The 20,463-nt window shown below is 37.3% G+C and overlaps 1 protein-coding gene across 1 annotated transcript; it reads left to right on the forward strand.

Moving 5' to 3' along the window:
- The first annotated feature begins 9 nt into the window (after positions 1–9).
- On the forward strand, positions 10–20,265 carry RTN4IP1 (reticulon 4 interacting protein 1). The gene is made up of 9 exons (XM_014075948.2): positions 10–781; positions 2,137–2,288; positions 3,515–3,583; positions 5,519–5,643; positions 6,585–6,633; positions 7,699–7,835; positions 9,344–9,527; positions 9,649–9,741; positions 20,139–20,265. Exons 1-9 carry the CDS (start codon positions 493–495, stop codon positions 20,253–20,255), a joined length of 1,215 nt encoding a protein of 404 aa, XP_013931423.2. The 5' UTR covers positions 10–492; the 3' UTR covers positions 20,256–20,265.
- Positions 20,266–20,463: the final 198 nt, after the last annotated feature.

Below are 20,463 nucleotides of genomic sequence, written 5' to 3' on the forward strand. Positions count from 1 at the left end.
TGTCCGTGCATGGGATTTAGGTGACCTGGGGTATCAAGCAGGAGATTTGAGATTAAGACGGTAGATCTTTGCGCGGCTTGAAAAGTCATAGGAAGAACATTGTGGAAAGGGTGCAGAGAAATATTGCAATATTTGCGGCCGTTTTTATGCTGGTAGAAGAGATTAGTTTCAATTGCCTTGAGGATTTGGTGCATGGGTGTTGCATTCTGGAACTGAAAAGGAAAAAACATACTTTTACTTCCTGTGAACTTTAGCATTCTTTTTGCTCATCAATCTGGAGAATCAATGAAAATTATTTCTGTCTTTTCTCGTCCACGTTTTTTTCTTGCCTTGTGAGAAAAGAGAAACAGTAAGGGGGGTGATATTTTTCAAAAAATGTAAAGGAACAAAATGATAATTTTAAGATAAGGACTAAAACTTTTCTAATTTATTAGAAGCGTTTTTCAAAGCAGATCAAAAGAGGCTTAATATTTCTGTTTGATTTTTGCAATCATGTTGCTAAGGGGACACACATTTAGCAGGAAAGTATGTTCTAAATTGTTGGGTTGTCTTAGTCTGGCTGGATTGAGGAAGAGTATGAGTCTACAGCCGCTGAGTAGAAAGTTCCATGTTTCCTGTCAAAGATGTTCAACAATGCCTTCTTGGGTGATTGATCGCTATGGGAAAAACGATGTACTCCGACTCACAAGTAATATGATATTTCCTGCGATTCGCCTCCCTAATGAAGTTATTATTAAAGTTCATGCTGCAAGTTTAAATCCCATAGATGTTAACATGCGAAGTAAGTAGATACTATGCATTGCATTTTATAGATATAGATGGTTGATAGGTAGGTAGGTAGATAGATGATAGATAGATAGATCAGTGAACTAACTGTAAATGTACTCAACTCACAAAGATAAATCTTATGGATGATTTCTGTACTTTTATTTCAGTATTGATTGAATATGATATTAATTATCTTTTTAAAAATAAACAAACTCTAAGATAGGCATGTGGAATATTGCAGTAGGCATGTAACTGCTCTAATAACCAGTTTTGTGCCAGGTGTTTCTATTTTACTATTAGTATCATATGAATTTGTCTAGAAAAAAAGTTATAGAAAAGCTGATTAATACAGAATTTTCTTGTCACCTTAAACAAGAACTTCCACATTGGAATTGTAAAAAAATTCAAACAAATATAGAAAGCAGCAAATCGAAATGTCTATATTTTTTGCAGCCTTCTTTCTACTGTCTGCTAAATTTTTGCAGCCAAGATACAATAGTTCTGCCTTAGCAATTTTCATAAATAGATTATGCCTTGAGCTTCTTTAGAGTTAAGTCTCTTAAATCTTTTGAAACCAGTGGCCTAATGGATGTGAATATTAGAATATTATTGGAAACTTATTAATTTTCATGGAATGCAAGTCACATTTGATAAGAATAGGTTTAGAGTCTTGCATTGTAATCTTAACTGCGTCCGCTTAAACTTTTATATTAACTTAATTTTGTCTTAATCCCGTCTAAATGAGCATAGAATTATCTCCATTGACATCTGCTCTTTGACTTTGCCCATTCCTTTTTGTCCTGTTTTATTTCACCACTTACAAGGAAGTGTGACCTCATTTTCTCTTGCAGTCAGATCATCCTATTAGGACATGCTGAGCCTTGTTGGGAAGATTCCCCTTCTGTTTTCACATTAGCTTATGATATTTAAGAATAAATTTAAAAGTGGAAAATGTGCAGTATGAAGCACCAGCAAACATAACAGTTTTATTGTTATCTTATATTAACCAGACTCTTGTTTACATGTACACAGTTTAAAACTTCAGAATATACTAAACTGAATTCAGACAAATCTGACTCTTACGTTGCTCTGGGCTGCACTGGCAACCCTTTGGGACATGCTGGCAGTTTTAAAGAAACAAATAGATACATTTTTTCTTGTTTAAAAAAGCCAAACTGGATACTGGATTATCTAAGACTCCTAACTAATGCCTATCTCAGTGTCAGTTTTCAGTCTGTAAAACGAAAAGCCTCAGGTTGGAATGAATAAAGTAAGAGAATAGTGCAAGCAAATAGTGAGGGGAGAAAAGTATATAAATCTAAATAAGGGTGAACAAATTGATTCCTGTTTTTCTATTTCTTTTAATAGATGGCTATGGAGCGAATGCTCTAAGAGTGAAACGGGATCCGCTGAGCATTTCAGAAAAAGGCAACGAATTTCCTCTAATTCTAGGTCGAGATGTTTCTGGGGTTGTTATGGAATGTGGACCAAGTGTTTGCTACTTCAAACCTGGGGATGAGGTAATGGAAGATTGAAACAGAATAGCAATAGCATTTAAACTTATATACTGCTACAGTGCTTTACAGCCCTCGCTAAGCAATTTACAGAGTCAACATGTTGCCCCCAACAATCTGGGTCCCCAATTTACCGACCTCGGAAGGATGGAAGGCCGAGTCAACCTTGAGCTGGTGGGATTCATAGAATTATAGATTGTATGAGTGGAAAGGATCCTAATCCTTCTTCCTGTTTTATGCAGGAATCTTCAAACCACCATGGCAGATTATCTATCTCCCATTTGAAAAACTCCAGTGGGGGGAAGCAACCACTCTTATTAGGCAGATTGTTTCACTTCTTCACTCCTCTCATTGCCATGATGTTCCTCTTAATACTCAGCCTGAAGCTCTTTAATTTCAGCCCATTGCTCCTTGTTTTGCCCTTGGTTTCAACAAAAATCAGATCTGATCCCACCTGTATGTAATAGCCATAGCACACATGTACTTCTTGATTTAACCACCGTTGGTTTAGTGACTGTTCAAAGTTAAAAAAAAATTGAAAAAAATTATGTATGACTGTTTTTCCACGACCGTTGTGCTTGGCAACTGGCATGTATTTATGATGGTTGGCTTCTGACAAGCAGAGTCAATGGGGAAGCCAGATTCACTTAGCAACTGTGTTGCTAACTTAACAACTGCAGTGATTCCCTTAACAACTGTGGCAAGAAAGGTTGCAAAATGGGGCAAAATTCACTTAACAACTATCCTGCTTCGCAACAAAAAAATTGGGCTCAATTGTCGCCATACATTGAGGACTGCCTGAAATATTTTCCTTGTATCTCCTCTTTAGAAAGCACCCATTTTGAGTGGATTTACAAATAATGAGTACCCAAATTGTTGGGGACAATATGCTGACTCTGTAAATCACTTAGAGAGGGCTGTAAAGCACTGTAAAATGGTATATAAGTCTAAGTGCTATTGCTAATAGTGTAGAAACCAATGACTTCAACATATATATTTCATTTGAGGGTGTAAGTGGGAGTATTTTTCTCTTTTATTGTTATTTTATGGGAATAAAAAACTTGCTCAAAGGTTTTCCAGAATGGAATGAGTTGGACATTCTATATGTAATACACTACCATATAGGACTATAAATTTTAAGTACCTGCTTGCTTTAGATGCACCATCTTCTGCAGATCACAAAATTGGGTTATTTTGTAGAAACAAAATATTTCAGATTCTTTATTTTTCAGGTATGGGCAGCAATTCCACCTTGGAAACAAGGTACCTTGTCGGAGTTTGTTCTAGCAAGTGGAAATGAGGTAAGCCAACAAAGTTTTATTTCCAAATGAAGTAAGGTAAAGGTTCCCCTCGCACATATGTACCAGTCGTTCCCGACTCTAGGGGGCAGTGCTCATCTCTGTTTCAAAGCCAAAGAGCCAGCACTGTCCAAAGACGTCTCTGTGGTCATGTGGCCGGCATGACTAAATGTCGAAGGCGCACATAATGCTGTTACCTTCCCACCAAAGGTGGTCCCTATTTTTCTACTAGCATTTTTGCATGCTTTCAAACTGCTGGTTGGCAGAAGCTGGGACAAGTAACGGGCGCTCACTCTGTTATGGGGCGCTAGAGATTCAAACCACCGCACTGCCGACCTTTCTGATCAATAAGCTCAGCGCCTTAGCCACTGAACCACATATGCGCAAAAGCAAAATAATTTTTAACTTGTAATTTTTAAAAACAGCAATAGCATTTGGATTTATATACTGCTTGAAAATGCTTTACAGCCCTCTATATGTGGTTTACAGTGTCAGCATATTGCCCCCAACAATCTGGGTCCTCATTTTACCTACCTCAGAAGGATGGAAAGCCGAGTCAACCTCAACTCCCATCAGGATTGAACTCCAGACTGTAGGCAGAGTTTGCCTGCAATCCTTCATTAAAATTACTGTGCCTAAAATGGGGTGTTGTTTCTATATTTACTCTTCAAATGGTGGCTAAAAATCTTTGAAGCTAAAATATTAAAATAACGTAGAATCTCCATTCTGATCTGCATAGTATTATAAGCATTTCCCTCTTTTCTATTTGGCTTTGGAAAAGAGAGTGGAAAGGGGGAATCTGACTGGCTGCTGCAAAAGCACAGTGCTTTATTTGGCAAGCTGGCAAAACAAAACACTGCAGAAGACAGACAATTTGTGTTCTCTTGCCCGCCTTTATGATAGAATCAGGGGTGCTTTCTAGCAGCGCAGTTCATTTGGTGTGGAGACAGAATAGGTCATTGAAAAGATCCATCACTCACTGCAAAGTCTTACTTGCCATAAGTGAGCTACAGTACATTCAGGCCTTGACTTAACAACAGTTCATTTAGGGACAGTTCAAAAATACATTGGCACTGAAAAAAGTGACTTACGGCTGTTGTTCACACTTACAACCATTGCAGCATCCCCATGATTACATGATAAGAATTCTGATGCTTAGCAATTTGCATGCATTGATAATGTTTGCAATGTTCTGGGTTATATGATCACCTTTTGCAACCTTCCGACAGGCAAGGTCAATGGGAAAGCTGGACTCACTAAACAACTGTGTTATTAACTTAAAATTACAGTATTTCACTGCATAAAAAAAGGTTGAAAAGTGGGGCAAAATTCACTTAGCAAATGTCCACTTAGCAACAGATACTTTAAGCTCCATTGAGGTTGTCAGTCAAAGACTGCTTGTACTAGCTAAAGCAGAGGTGTCAAACTTGCAGCCCCTGGGCCAGATGCATCATGTGCTGGCCATGCCCACACCCACTTTAGCAAAGGGGGAAAAAGTCATGATACGTCACATGACGACTCTGTGACAATGCGAGTTTGACACCCATGAGGGTCGGGACCCCTTTGGGGGTCGAGCAACTCTTTCACAGGGGTCGCCTAAGACCATCGGAAAATACATACAGAAAACATAAAATAATTTTATGGTTGGGGGTCACCACAACATGAGGAACTGTATTAAAGGGTTGCGGCATTAGGAAGGTTGAGACCTACTGATCTAAAGGGTGGCTGTTCGTTTTGTAGAATTAATTATTCTGAGGTGTCTTTCCAACTACAATATTTTCCAATTGCTTCAAACAGAACACATAAGAGATACATGTATAAATTTGACAAGTGTATGTACATTTGCTTTTGGGGGGGGGGTGTACATCTGCATTTAAGGAAAATGTTCTTTATTGAGAGAACCCAGAACAACGTCTCCATGCATTTATTTTTATGCAGGTATCAAGGAAACCGAAATGTCTCTCTCACACTGAAGCTGCGTCCTTGCCTTACGTTGGTCTAACCACATGGTTTGCAGTGTGCAATGCTGGGGGACTTGATGCAGATAATTGTGCCGACAAAAGGTAAACAGCCAGATGATCTGCAAGAAGTTAGTCATGGGCTTTCTTGTCCAAAGTAAGTCCCTAACTTTCCTTTGGATGTCTGCGAGTATGAGATTTCCTTCCTGATTCCATTTTAGCATCTCTTAAAGAGTAATACAATACAATGCAATGCAATGCAATGCAATGCAATGCAATGCAATGCAATGCAATGCAATGCAATGCAATGCAATGCAATGCAATGCAATGCAATACAATAGCAGAGTTGGAAGGGACCTTGGAGATTTTCTAGTCCAACCCCCTGCCTAGGCAGGAAACCCTATACTGTTTCAGACAAATGGCTATCCTACATCTTCTTAAAGACTTCCAGTGTTGGGGCATTCACAACTTCTGGAGGCAAGCTGTTCCACTGATTAATTGTTTTAACTGTCAGGAAATTTCTCCTCAGTTCTAAGTTGCTTCTCTCCTTGATTAGTTTCCAGTAATAGATCTAATAGATTTCATGCCTTTCAGCTTTTGTAAAATAATACTTCTTTGAACATAACTAATTTAAATATCTTATATCAGGCACAGAATATGTCACAGAGAAGTTCAAAAAGTCATTCTTCATCTGTATAATTTTCTCAACATTGCTCAGTTAACCTTCATGCCAATATTAACCAAGGGTAACCAAATTTCATTTTTTATTCCCATAATATTTCTACTATGTTGATATGTTCCTGTATTATACAGTACATTTAAATATTACTGTCCTGTGCTTTAAACTTGCAATATTTTAAATGTAATGTAAGGTTACCTGAAATGTAGGTTCCTTATAGTTTCTTAACGTTGTACTATATAAACTGAATTTCTTAAATACAGCTTCCACAGTAGGTACTTTTAACAGTTTACTCCTTTTGATCCCTAGATATAAAACTACACAGAAGTTAATATTTTCATTATTTGTACTTGTTTTTGCTTCATAGAATATTGATCATAGGTGCATCAGGTGGAGTGGGTACCTTTGCTATACAGGTAAGTATATTAAATCCGATCATCTTGGCAGAAGTTTTGCTTATGTCTTGAAAGAATCCTAGAATAGAGACTTTCAGCATGCAAGGACAAAAAGGTTAACCATCAAAGAAAAACTTCGACACTACATTATGTGAACTTGGGGATGCATTAATTTAGGTTAAGCGTTCCAGGAATCCCTGCTATTGAATCATTGTGGGAAAATGCTGTAGAACAAGACAATTATTAGTGTGAAATGAAATATAAGTAAAAGCAATGCACAATAAGACTCTCTGAGAGTTAAGCTTTTTTAGCATCATTTGTAGGTAGCTCTCAACATATGACATTGTTTAGTGACTATTTGAAGTTACGACAGGGCTATTTATGACAGGCTGTACCCCCCACTTCCACAAATTACATTTTGGGTACTCAGCAATTGCCCTGCATTTATGGCCATTTGCAATGCTCTGTGGCCATATGACCACAGAGAAACTAGAAACCAGCATTTACTTTTAGTTTCCAGAAGTGGATTAGTTTAACAACTAGCATCCCCTTAATTACTTCAGTGTTTGCTTTATAATTGCTGCAAAAGTGGCCACCTTATGACCCACTTAATGACCGCCCTGACCTAGTACTGTAATTTTGAGTTAAACTAATCCACTTCTGCAATGAACCTTTTTTTGTCAGAAACTGAAAATAAATGCCGGTTTCCAGCAAATATATATATATCATAAATTGTGGTCATCTATTGGAACAGAAAAAAAAGAGTTCAAGACATAGCAGTGCTGTTGCATAGTAAGGCTCATCTGTTTGGGCCACCCCATATCAAAAATGAGATTGCAAGCAAATCCAGAACAAACTACTAACAAATTAAGTCTTCTCTATTCTTCCATTCTGATGTGTGGTGGGTGAAAGGTTAAGGATGAAAAACTGGAAAATGTGACCCCTGCCAAATATGCTACAGCATTTCCAAAACAAAACTTGACTTTGAATCTTAGAATCAGGGAAGTTGTGTAGCATTCATAGCAAGTGAGTGGAATAATTGTTATGCACGTGGTTGTAGATTTCCTTTTTTGCCTTCTCTCTTAGTTAATGAAAGCTTGGAATGGTCACATCTCTGCAGTTTGTTCTGAGGATGCCAGCACATTGGTAAAACGTCTCGGAGCAGATGATATAATTGATTATAAATCGGGAAATGTGGAAGAGCAGCTCAAAAAATTACCCAAGTATGTACTTAAGTTATTTTGTCAAAAAGTTTCCAAATGGCAAGTTGGTTGTTTATTTTCTGAAAGTCCGTAGAGATTCTCAGTCATCCGGTCATAGTTGTCCTTAAGGGGCTTTTTTAGGAGGCAACTGGACTTTCTTGTTCTTTCTTTGAAGATGCTTATTTTCTGATACATTGCAAATAAACATGGCTATTTTCCACAAACTAGAAATTTATTTTCAGACAGCCCCTAAATCAACATGAGTGGGCAGCCATGACAACCTTTTGTTCTTTCTTTGAAGACATTTCGCTTCTCATCCAAGAAGCTTCTTCAGCTCTGACAGGACAGTGGGGAGTGGAAGGATTTATATTCCTTGCAGACAGCTGGTCATTTGCATCCTTTTAGAGGTCATTGAAGCACTTGGAGGTTTATCTGTATCCTCAGGGTCATCTGAGTATTGCTCCTGGTTCCTGTAGTCTGCAATTTTTTCTCTGGAAATCCATTCCTACTCCCACACCATTCAAAGGGTGTTCATCCCAACTGTATATATATAAGTCTGTAGAGATTCTCAGTCACCCAAATCATGGTTGTTCCAAAGGTGCTTTTTCAGGAGGCAATTGGACTTTCTGTTTTTTTTCTTTGAAGATGTTTATTTTCTGGTACCTTGGAAATCAACATGGCTATTTTCCATAAAATAGAAATTTATTTTCAGACAGCACCTATCCAGTGGTGGGTTCCAGATCCCGTCACAACTGGTATGCTGCAACGGGGTTGGGCGTCCATCACATGCACGCGCACTGCGCACACATGCGCACCACTGTCCTGCGACGGTCCAGCTGCTCGGCGGAGCATCGCACAAGTGCCGTACGCTGCGTGTGCATGTGCAAATGCCCCAGTCGGCTCAAATAGAGATAAGGAGAACGGGCAGGTGAGCCCTCCGCAGCGCACAGGTATTAAGAGCCGAAGTGGCGCAGTGGTTAGAGTGCAGTACTGCAGGCAACTTCAGCTGACTGCTATCTGCAGTTCGGCGGTTCAAATCTCACCGACTCAAGGTTGACTCAGCCTTCCATCCTTCCAAGGTGGGTAAAATGAGGACCCGGATTGTTGTTGGGGGCAATATGCTGACTCTGTAAACCGCTTAGAGAGGGCTGAAAGCCCTATGAAGCGGTATATAAGTCTAACTGCTATTGCTATTGCTATTCCCATACCGAGGCGTACCGGCCGGAACCCACCACGGCCCCTATCTCTAAGACAGGAGTGGGCAACCATGACAACTTTATGACTTGTGTATTTCAGCTCCCAGAATTCCTAAGCCAGGCTCAAGAATTCTTGAGGGTTAAAGTCCAAGGTTATAAAGTCGCCATTGTTGCCCACCCCTCATCAAAAACAATAACTTCCTGGCCTCTTTTAAATATCTTATAGGAATTACATTTGTTTCTAGGATGGTTTATGCTGTTGTTTCCTATTGGGGGAAAGTACATGTCATGTTGAGTCACTCACTTAATTGCTGCATGTATTTTTCTTTTTAGGTTTGATTTCATCCTAGATAATGTTGGTGGATCTACTGAAAACTGGGCTCCTAATCTTCTCAGAAAGTGGTCAGGGGCCAGATATGTGTCTTTGGTGACACCCTTTTTAGTGAACATGGACAGACTGGGTGTAGCTGATGGCATGCTACGGACTGGCCTCACTATTGGTGCAAAGGTTTTGAAGGTTAGTTAGGAAAAAAGAAGTATTTTTGCTTATGTAAGTGATAAGCTTATGAAAATGTTTGTGGAAGGTTATGCAGTTTTGCTTGCTTTTTGGTGCTTAATGTTCTTTCTCTCTTTCATAGCATCTTTATAATGGGATCCATTACCGATGGTCATTTTTTGCAGCAAATGGTCCTTATCTGGATGAGATTGCAAGTCTTGTTAATGCAGGAAAGGTATGTTTAACCTGGCTATTTCACTTTTTGCTATTTGATGGACCCATGATGTTTTGGTTGAAGCCTTTCTGCTAAGTTTAGCAGGAAAGCAACTCGCCAGCAGGTGCCCTCTCTGCTGAATATTCCTAGTGTTTTGTTTTATTTTCCCTATTGTACTATGTTATCAGTAAAGATGTAGTTGGCAGAGTGTGATCCTCTAGCCTTTTAGTTCCCTTGAGATTAACCCCTTCATCTTGATGTCAGGAAGAGTTCAAGAGCATTAATACCTGCAAACCGGATAAAATAAAATCCATCGGGAAAGCCTTCACTTAGATAGGCTTTGGTTTTTAATTTTATTCCAGGTTAGGAGTTATTTTTAGCATGGTGGAGGGAGCAATTGAATCCCTTTTTTCCCCTTGAATGATTCCTTCTTTTCCTTTATTATTGAATACTTCAGAAAAACAATAGGCAAAGCATATTCAAAGAAAGGTATTGAATTAAATGAAACTAATGAATGTCATGGCAAAAATAATCCTATTTATTGGAAGAAAACCAATTATTCTTGGTTTTTGGGCCTGGCAGTAGATCAGGTAAAGAAACCAACAAAAAAAACAGGACAGTTTATTGTAACAGCTTTTCTCTCCCTCCGTCTCCCACTCTCTCTCTCTTTCTCTCTCTTCCTCCTCCCTCCCTCCCTCTCTGCAATCTATCGTCTGTCTGTCTGTCTGTCTACCTACCTACCTACCTACCTACCTACCTACCTACCTATCTATCATCTATCTGTATGTATCTGCATATTGAAAGCAACTCTGAGATATGTTCTCAAGTTATTTTCTTGACTTGGATTCAAGCCCAAATATCTGAATGTTAAGATACCCTTCCTCCGTAACACATGAACTGCATTAATTGCCAATGCTATCAGATGTCCCCCCTTTACATGTGAACTTCTTTTTTTGATTTTTTTTAATTTTAATTGAACAAAAAAAGAATCATCCTTCATTACAACTTGTAGACAGCGTGTCGATTGGTTACAGATAACTTTCGTGTATTTCTTCCACAGTCATTACTTATAGTTCATATTAGATTATACACTTTAAATAAAAAATCTTTGCATATCTTACTATTAATGTACCACAATTCTCATTTGACTACAATTATTTGAACATGCTTTTACCTCAAATCATTCATACTTAAAGACACAACCACATAATGGCATTCATTAGCTATTTCAAAAAATCCTCCAATAACATTACACCTTTATAGCATCTTTTAAGTAAAAGTCAATTAATAAAGTTTCTAAACCTTTCTCCCCTCCCCTTTTTTTTCCAACTCACTATTTAGAATTTATATTCAAGTTATTTTTGCCAATACCATAGCATGTATATATTGTTAAACAATGACCCTTAACATTTCTTTGTTGTTATTATAATTGGCTAAAAATCATTTACTATTTATGCCCCATATCCTCTCGTCAGACCCCCCCAAAAAACCTTACACCTTTATAACAAGATCTAAATAAAAAATTGTTAATAAAATTTTATATGTCTTTTTCCCAAGTCACAATTTGCAATTTATATCCAAATTTCCTTTACTAGATTACCATACATGCATATATCATTAAGCTGTATCCATTATCATTTCCTTATTGTTATTATAGTTAGTTAATTGTTAGCGAATAAACATTTGATAACAATCTAAAACAATCTTAACATATAATTAACTACGATAACAATAATGAAATGATAACCTTAACTAGTAAAAGTAACTTGGATATAAATTGTAAATTGGGACTTGGGGAAAAGACCTATAAATTTTATTAATAAAATTTTGTTTAGTGTAATTTCTTTTGGGTATGATGAGAGGAGATGTGATATAAATAGTAAATAATTTTTAGCCAACTACAATAACAAGGATAATGTTTAATGATATATACATGTGTTGTATTGGTAAAAGCAAATTGGATATAAGCTTTAAATAGTGAGTGGGGGAGGGGAAAGGGGGGGAAATGCTTAGATATCTTATTAATTGATTTTTTTTCAAAATTTGTTATAAAGGTGTAATGTTATTGGAGGTTTATTGAAATTGCGAATGAATGCCAGTAGGTGGTTGTGTCTTTAAATACAAATGATTTCAGATAAAAGCATGTTTAAATAATTGTAGTTAAATGAGAATTGTGGTACATTGATAGTAAAATACATAAAGATTTTTTATTTAAAATGTACAATACAATATGAATGAAGTATAAGTAATGATTGTGGAAGAAACGCACGAAATGTATTTGTAACCAATCAACACGCTTTCTACAAGATGTAATTAAGGATGATTCTTTTTTTGTGTTTTTGTTCAATTAAAACAATAAAAAAACTTTCCAAAAAAACAATCTAAAACAATCTAAGAGTTACAAAATTCCTACTTATTAATCACCAAATCAACTAATTTTTTATTATCAACTTTCATTGTCAACCTGTATCTTTCCAGTAACAAACAGTATTATCTCTCTTGCCAATTGTGGTGTCAGTCTTCTTTTTATCTCCTTTATAAGGTTTTTATAGACTTCTCTCTGCACTTTGTTGCTTGAAGGGTCTCTCAGATAATCTCGTTGCCCACCAGTTGCTACTAAAATTAGCTTATCTTTGGTTGTCAATCTTGCTTCTGAAAAAAATTCTCTTCTTATGTCTATTGTCATTAGTATTTTTTTTTCTTCTGTGTCCTGGAATCTGGGGTAGAGCTCCAATTCATCGAATTTCCTTTTCCATATTCCCTTCTTTCCACTTTCACCCACATTTGCTCCATTAATAAATTCATCTATTGTCTTATCTTTATCTTCTATATCTTCATTCTCCCCTTTAATTTTTGGGCTCCAACGCCATCATTTTTTGCTGTGAGGAAGACTAGTCTTTCCAACTTCTTCTCAATTCTCCCATATCCTTCCAATAGATTTTGAATTCCAGCCAAGATATTTTGGAATTTTAAGGTTTCCTCATCTGAATATTGATCCATGTTTCCAAAACAGAAGAAAGAAAAAAAGGAAAAAAAACTAATAGCGACTGCCACTCCAGCCTTCCAGGCCTCTTTTATTTTTTATTTTAGATTGACTTGAACACAAGTTCTTTTATGTTCTTCATACCCCCCCTTTCTTTCCCCTGCCAAAATAGTTCTCAGAGGCACCTGTGAAAACAATTCGTGCCCTTGGCTCTTTATCAGTTTCTGTAAACAAGTTGCAAACCCTTCAGCTACAAAGTTAGTGAAATCAAAGAAGGAAAGAGAAGGGATACATTGTTTCAAAAACTCCAGCCTCTGAACTCCAAGTGGCAGTGTTGCTACTTTTCACTTTATAATATTTATCTCTGGCTTATAAGAAACAAAGTTCTTTAGATTTCTTTTAATAACAAGTAATAGGAAGAATTGTTAAAATAGGAAGGAAGGTTTTAATCCAGAAGTCAAGAAATAAAGCAACAAAAAGCAGAAGAAGAAAAAATCAATCCATTCACTTTAAGAGGAGAAATGAAAAACATTGCGAGCACTTCAATCCACAAAGAATAGTTACAAAGGGAAAAAACCCCTTTCCACAGCAATCCAATTAGGGTTATTTTTGCCGCTCAGTTCTTTTGCTTAAGGATCTAATTTGGCTTTAAAGAAACATTTCTTTGGACAGTTTTTAGCAAAATAGAAAAAATAGCTCACCAGATGGACTCACTTTCTCTTTTCACTTCCTTCCTTCCGGAGCGTCCAGATTTCATCAGCCTGGGGGCTGCCTGTTTACCGCCGGCTTGAAACACTTCCCTTGGGTCTATCAGGGACTTTGCAATGTCCCTGAGACCAGCAAGGCTTTGTCTTCCTGATAACCGTCTCTACGGGACAGTTTAGGTCTCAATGGACCGTCCAGTGGCAAAAGTGTCAACGGCGGTCTCGGACTATCGAGACTGCACGTTGTGACATCGCAACGTGTCTCCTCTTCTACATGCTAACTTCTTAAAGTACTCTGTTAAGAAAACATTTACAAAAAGCTTCATTGACTCAGTAGTGATGGAAGAGGGTGGTGGGGACCAGCCAGGAACAATTGACTCAGTAAACCCATAACTTAAAGATACTATACTTAGCATACTGACCTAGCAAGAGTTGATAGATAAAGTCACCCAGATGGGTTTATCTAACACATCCCAATGGCATGGTGTAATTTACATTGTGTGTGCCTTTTCATTTTTTTTCTTTGTCTTTGAAACCAGTGAGGGCCAAAGGTATATAAACTGAAATTCTGCTTTTTTTGGCAAGCTACCAATGCTTTGATGGGAGCTCAGTGTACACTGTGGTTTTTTGCATCCTTAACAATTTCATATTGTATGTTTAAAGTGATTTGGTTGCTTTAGGTTTTGGTTACAATGCTCTTGTCTTTCAAGGCTATTCTCTATGCCCTTTACATCCCCCCTGCTAACTCTTTAGTTTTGATAATTCCTGTTAATCAGCTTGTGTGATAAGAACAGAATTATAGTGTTCACACCATATTTCACAGTACTTGGCATATATTATCTAGCTGAGGTCCTTAGAATGACCTTGTAAAATTAGTGCCTGCTCTTATTTCTCAAATGCAAATTAGGCTGAGTGTTTAGTAAATATGTCATAGTGTGGTCATTGTACAGGTAAAATTCTCGATAAGCAATTCATTTGCTACTGCTGTGGATTGTATAATGCATCTTCAAGGTTGTTTCCTATCATATATAAATTTGCAGATCTAACAACTTTTCCTGTAACAGTGAAAAAAGAACCCAATGGATTCTTATTATTTATAGAGTGACATACTTCACTGGACCTAGGTAGGTCTTTTCAAGCAAAACCAGCAAACTCCATGGCTGGGAGTCAACCAGGAAATATTACAGATAGAATTTGGCCAAATGGGCGTGTCACATTTCTTTTGTGGTTGTGAAGATCTTGTCATTGTCTTTGTATAAGAACAAGAGAAAAGGTGTGGTTTTAAGTCATCCATTTGCGCAAGACCAGAGCAGGTGAATGCTCTTACTATTAAAAATGTGGTTGGCATGTTTGTGGATGGCTAGTTTTCTTTTGTCATAAGAATAACAAAGAATAAAACTGTTTGCTTAATCTTTTGTTTGCTGTCTTCACAAAGGACAGCTTTTAATGTCGTACAATTTTATGCTTCCTTATCTGCAGAATGATATTTAGTTGTTTATTTATATATACTTATTTATATATATAATATTTATAGGATAAATATTTATTTATTTAGTGTATGGCATCTCATACAAGGTCTAGCTATATATATAGATACCATGGTAAATAGTTTCATATTTGATCATTGAGATTGTACTTGTGATGTGCTTTTTAACATTTTTGCCATAGCCTAAATAAATAAATATTTGATTGTTCATTCAATCAATTTCTATAGCCACCCAGCTCAACCAAATGTAAATCTGGGCAATTTACAGTTCTAAAATTATAAAAAAGTAAAATAGGTAAATAATAAAACAGTAAAAACATCCCTAAAAATGAATACAAGCAGGAGCTGAGATAATTAATCAACTTATATGGTATTGTATAATAAAGCCATACTATAAATCAATGGTCAACTTTTAAAATTCAGTTATACAATATGTACAGTATTCTTATTTCTGTTTTGGTATGTTGATGAATACATGCATACTGATTGTCTTTGGGAATTGTTTGGAGGAAACATGTAACAAGGCTTTTTTGTGGCAGCACTTGATTGCAGTATTTTTTCCACCAATGTGGTGAGCTCCCTGAATGTTTAAAAGGCAGCAAAAGTAAGTTGAATAGTTAGGGCTGAAAAGGAGAATTTATCTCAACATAAATATGTGATATGAAAAATGTGACAAATAAATCGATAGACTATTGGTAAACTATAAAAACATGAAGGTTTTGAAATGGATTACTGTTTGTGCCTAATTATCCGGTGCATCATATTCCCTGTGTTTTGGATGAAAAAATGCAATTTAATTTTATGTGGCCATCTTTGCTGTGTTCTATGTGCTTTCTCTGTTATTCATTCAAAAGACCAGCAGTTGCTGTGAGGGACAACCTTAAAAGTCTGCCTTCCAGTTTTTTTCATTAGGGTAGCGACAATGTAACACTGGCTCCATCAAGAGGGAGAAGGGAGTAAGAAAGCCACAGAACCAGGATGAAACCAGAGTGGGGTTATTTATCCATTGTGTCAGCCTCTGTTTTGCTGCTTGCTTTTCGGCTGCCATTGAAACGGGGAGGGGGGGGCATGGTATTTGGGTGTGGGAAATATTCTGTTCAGGAGGACTGTTGTTCTCACCATCTACTGCGCATGTAGCAGGGAGAGGAGTTTCCCGCCAAGGCCAACTGTCCGGCAAACCAACCTGATGATGATTTTTGAAGATGTCTCCCACATGACAGCTGTGGAGATATTGGATTGGACTATGGGCTGGGGTTACCAAGAGAAGGGGAATGGGTCATGTATTGATATCTATGCTTGCACACGCTTTTGCTCAGATCCAGCTTTGCTTAGCTTCTATTTACTTATAACTAGTAAATGTACTCTTAATTCTGCAAAATGGAGTTGAGTGGTTTCTTTCTTGGTTATTAAGTGAAGCAGTCCTGGCACATTGTTATTTTAAACAATAGTTTTATGATTCCTTCTGAGACAGAACTCCACCAAAAGTTGATTTGCAGGGCAACCAAGGATACCAACATGAGGTAAAAGGAGGTGGCTTTTGAAGTCAATACTTTCCTCAGTAATTTGAGTTCCATTGCTATTATAAGTCATTAAAGGATGATTTTATACATATTATCTGAGCAACTGACTTTCCCATCCAAATGCACAGTGCATTTTTAAAAATGTTATTATGTGCCATTAAGACCACATAAATAGATTTTCTTCGTAGCAATCTGTACCTAACCTAATCTTTCAGGTATTCCAATGGTATAAGCCCAGGACCACTACTGTATAACTGAGTTCATTCATCTTGCTGCTGGTTGTCCTTTTCTTTTCACCTTTCGCCAGCATTAAACCGGTCTCCAGAAAGCTAGGTCTTTGCATAATTTGCATAAAGAGCCAAGGTGGCGCAGTGGTTAAATGCAGCACTGCAGGCTACTGCTAGATCAGCAGGTCAGCGGTTCAAATCTCACCGGCTCAGGGTTGACTCAGCCTTCCATCCTTCCGAGGTGGGTAAAATGAGGACCCAGATTGTTGGGGGCAATATGCTGACTCTCTGTAAACCGCTTAGAGAGGCCTGAAAGGCCTATGAAGCGGTATATAAGTCTACTGCTATTGCTATTGCTTGAAGTAGGAAAATTTGATGGCTTCTCTTTAGGCAATTTCCATGGCTTATTCTTATATCCACTTTGTTTTCTGCTTTGTATTCTGTTTTTGCATTAAGGTTAAAGTTTTGGGAATTTGAAGATGTAACAACAGAGTCTGGTAGTGCATTCCAGGCATTGACCTCTCTGTTGCTGAAGTCGTATTTTCTGGCAATCAAGTTTGGAGCAGTTTACATTGAGTTTGCATCTATTATGTGCTCTTGTATTATTGCAGTTGAAGCTGAAGTAGTAATTGACCAGTAGGACATTGTAGCGGATAGTTTTGTGTACTACGCTTAAGTTTGACGGTAGGCGACGTAGTTCTAGGTTGTCCAAGCCCAAAATTTCAAGCCTGGTGGTGTAGGATATTCTGTTGTGAGCAGAGAAATGTAGTATTCTTCTCATGAAATACTTCTGGACTCGCTTAATTGTATTAATGTCCGATATACAGTGCGGATTCCAGACAGATGAGCTGTTTTCGAGAATTGATCTGGCAAAGGTTTTGTATGCTCTAGTTAGCAATACGATATTGTCAAAGGAGAAGCTTCATAAGATCGGGTTAACAACTCTTAATTAATTAATTAATAATTAATCTGATCATGACAGGATCAGCCCTCTACCCATCTCACCACGTGGCACCTGGGAAGATTACATTGTCCAGCAAGGGGCAACCAAGCCTACAGATTTGCCTCTCCATCGCCCCATGGGAGTCTGACAACCAGCCAGAATACAAGCTTAAATTCAAAAGCCCAGAAAGGGTATAAAACTCAGGCACTCTCAGCATTCCTTCCCTTTTCCCCCAGGACCACAAACCATGTGGTCATGTTCCACCATTAAAAACCATCTTTCCAAGCAGCCTCCATGTTTCCAGTGTCTTTCCCCCACACTTGGAACTGAACCCACATGGAGATTTCTTCCAACACTCTTCTAGAAATCCAGCTAACTTCCTGCTTTTCTTGAGCCCCACAGAATCAGTGAAAGGTACACTATCTTGACTGTGGAAGGACATTTTCCTTTAGTTTATCAATATGTGTCAGTAGAACCTGGAATATAAAAGTACAGTTATACCCTGCCACAAATACATTACGGAATACATTATTCTTGTTCAGTAGTTCAACAAAATGAGGTTTCTATTTCAAGACTCTATTTTGATTGCCCTCCTGTTCTTATAAAATTATGATTTATTTTCTCCATATTTGTGGATGAACAAAACTAAAGGTTTTCTTGGCTACTCCTGATAATCTTACTACATATGGACATGGCTATTTTGCCTAGACCATGACCAACACAAGAATTCAGTTTGCTGTTAATAAATAAAATGATTGCACTAATGAATGATGAACCAATAATGGGCCAATGTGAGTCAGAATTCAGTAATAGTTTTTTTTGTACATGTATGCAACCCATTTCTGCTGCAGAGGCCTTGGTCCTTCCTGAGTTTGGTTATTTGTTTGCAGACATTTCATTACCTGATTAGGTAACATAATCATGGTAGTGAATCTAGTATTTGCTCTCTAATTATATATAATAGTTTTCCTCAGCCACTGTTGGGGGCATTGTGGTTTTCTCCTTGGTGGTTTCTTGATTAGGCTATTTTCTGCTTGATTATTTGTCTTCTTGTATGTCTCCTGAGTAGTCCCTTGATTAGGCTATTGTTTTCTGTTTAATTATTTGTCTGGTGTTAATCTCTGCTTATCTGGGTATTGGCTGTTGAAGAGGATGTGTTCTGACCTTTTTGTTTCCTTCTTAGGTGGTTTTTTTTGGGTCTCTTTTGAATGGTGTGTAAATGTAATCCAAAGATAGTGTTTTCATTGTCTTGCTAATCTCCTTTTACTGTCACATCACCACCTGCTGACTTGCATGGTTGTGTGTACCTAAAGAAATATTTGTCTTAGTCAGGCTGTTTGGAGTAAACAGTGAATGACATATTATACTAGGTTACACCATCAGCCCTTTTCAGGTTTATTGAAACAATGAGTCTGGATCAACCACCCAGATAAAGGGCTTAATGTACCAAAGTGCTGTGCTCATCAGTCCCAGCCGTCATGACACTTCCTGTCAATGTTGAAGGCCAGCAACCCAATTAGATAGTGGTCTGCAATAATATAGCACAGGGGAGTAGTTTGCTATAGCCTTGAACAAAAATCTGTTTAAGCTGAAAGCAACTTGCTTCTTTGAAAAAAATGGATGTTGTTGTGGGCATCATTGAGTAGTAAAATTGTGCCCTCTAGAGAGCAATCCTGAGAATTACATGTTTTTTAAAATCACATTATATGTAATGTTACACATTAGTAGTATGATAGTGTAGCTTCCAAAAGAAAATGATGCAGGGTGAAATCCTGAGTTGTTTTATAGAATTCACAAACTTGAACATTTAAGAATTTCACAAGTTATTTTTACTTGTAAAAAAAAAAAAGATAGGAGCTTAGCGTTGGCTTCTTCAATCTTTTAGCTCTTCTTCAATTTATTTAACTCTTCTTGGGTACACATTTTGGGTATTTTAATGCCCTGTTCTATTGTAAACAAGGGATGAAAAAGGATTTCATTATTTGAATGAAATCACTCTTGAAGTAGCTCTCCCCTAGTAAGTAGACATTGAACTATGAGTTGATTTTTATGAAGAACCTTATCCTGGCAAGAGATGGCATTTTGTATTTGCCTCCTCTGTCACCAGTCTTTATTTGATTTATCCAGGGTAAAAAATATCGTGCCTGCAAAAATATGACGAGAATTAATTCTAATGTGTTTGTATGTATGTGGGGGTGGGTGGGTGTGAACAGTTGCTCAGCATTTATTCGATAAAACATGTGGTTGTTTGGATAACATATTCCCAGTAAAGAATTTCCTTAAAGCTGGTGGGAGGGAAGGTATTGAAAGTATATTTAGCTTTTGTTGCTTATACTTTTTCACATCAGCTACAGTATTGCTTTCATAATTAGTTTCATGTGCAACAATAGATAAGCAATCAATCATCTGAGAAACTGTTTCATTGCTATAGTTACGTTGAAAGGCTTTTGAAAGCCTCAGTGACACCTCTATGAGACAGGCAGGTGTTACAGATCAATTAAAGACAGACTGAAATTGGTGGCAGTTTTAAATAACAGTATTTTTCTTCCATGTAGATACATCCAGTTATTGACCAAGTCTTTGAATTTTCTGAAGTTCCCATGGCCTTTCAGAAGATGGAAGAAGGACATGCACGTGGCAAAACAGTGATCAATGTAATTAATAAAAAGTAGTGAAATCTTGGTTCCTGTTTCTTTGTAAGAATTATTTTCTTTAGAAATTCCTATGCTACAAATATTCTGTTAGTCACTTTTAAGAATTCCTACTTCAAAACATGAACATACTCTGGAAGTATATTACTTTAATATTAGCCTTTTAACATTTTCCAACTGAAACTCATAGAATGTTTTTGTGTAGTTATTGTTATTCAATAATAGTGGG

This window comes from Thamnophis sirtalis, unplaced genomic scaffold (assembly GCF_051295495.1).
Source record: "Thamnophis sirtalis isolate CommonGarterSnake01/CBP01778 unplaced genomic scaffold, rThaSir2_p1.2 scaffold_6, whole genome shotgun sequence".
NCBI lineage: Eukaryota > Metazoa > Chordata > Lepidosauria > Squamata > Natricidae > Thamnophis > Thamnophis sirtalis.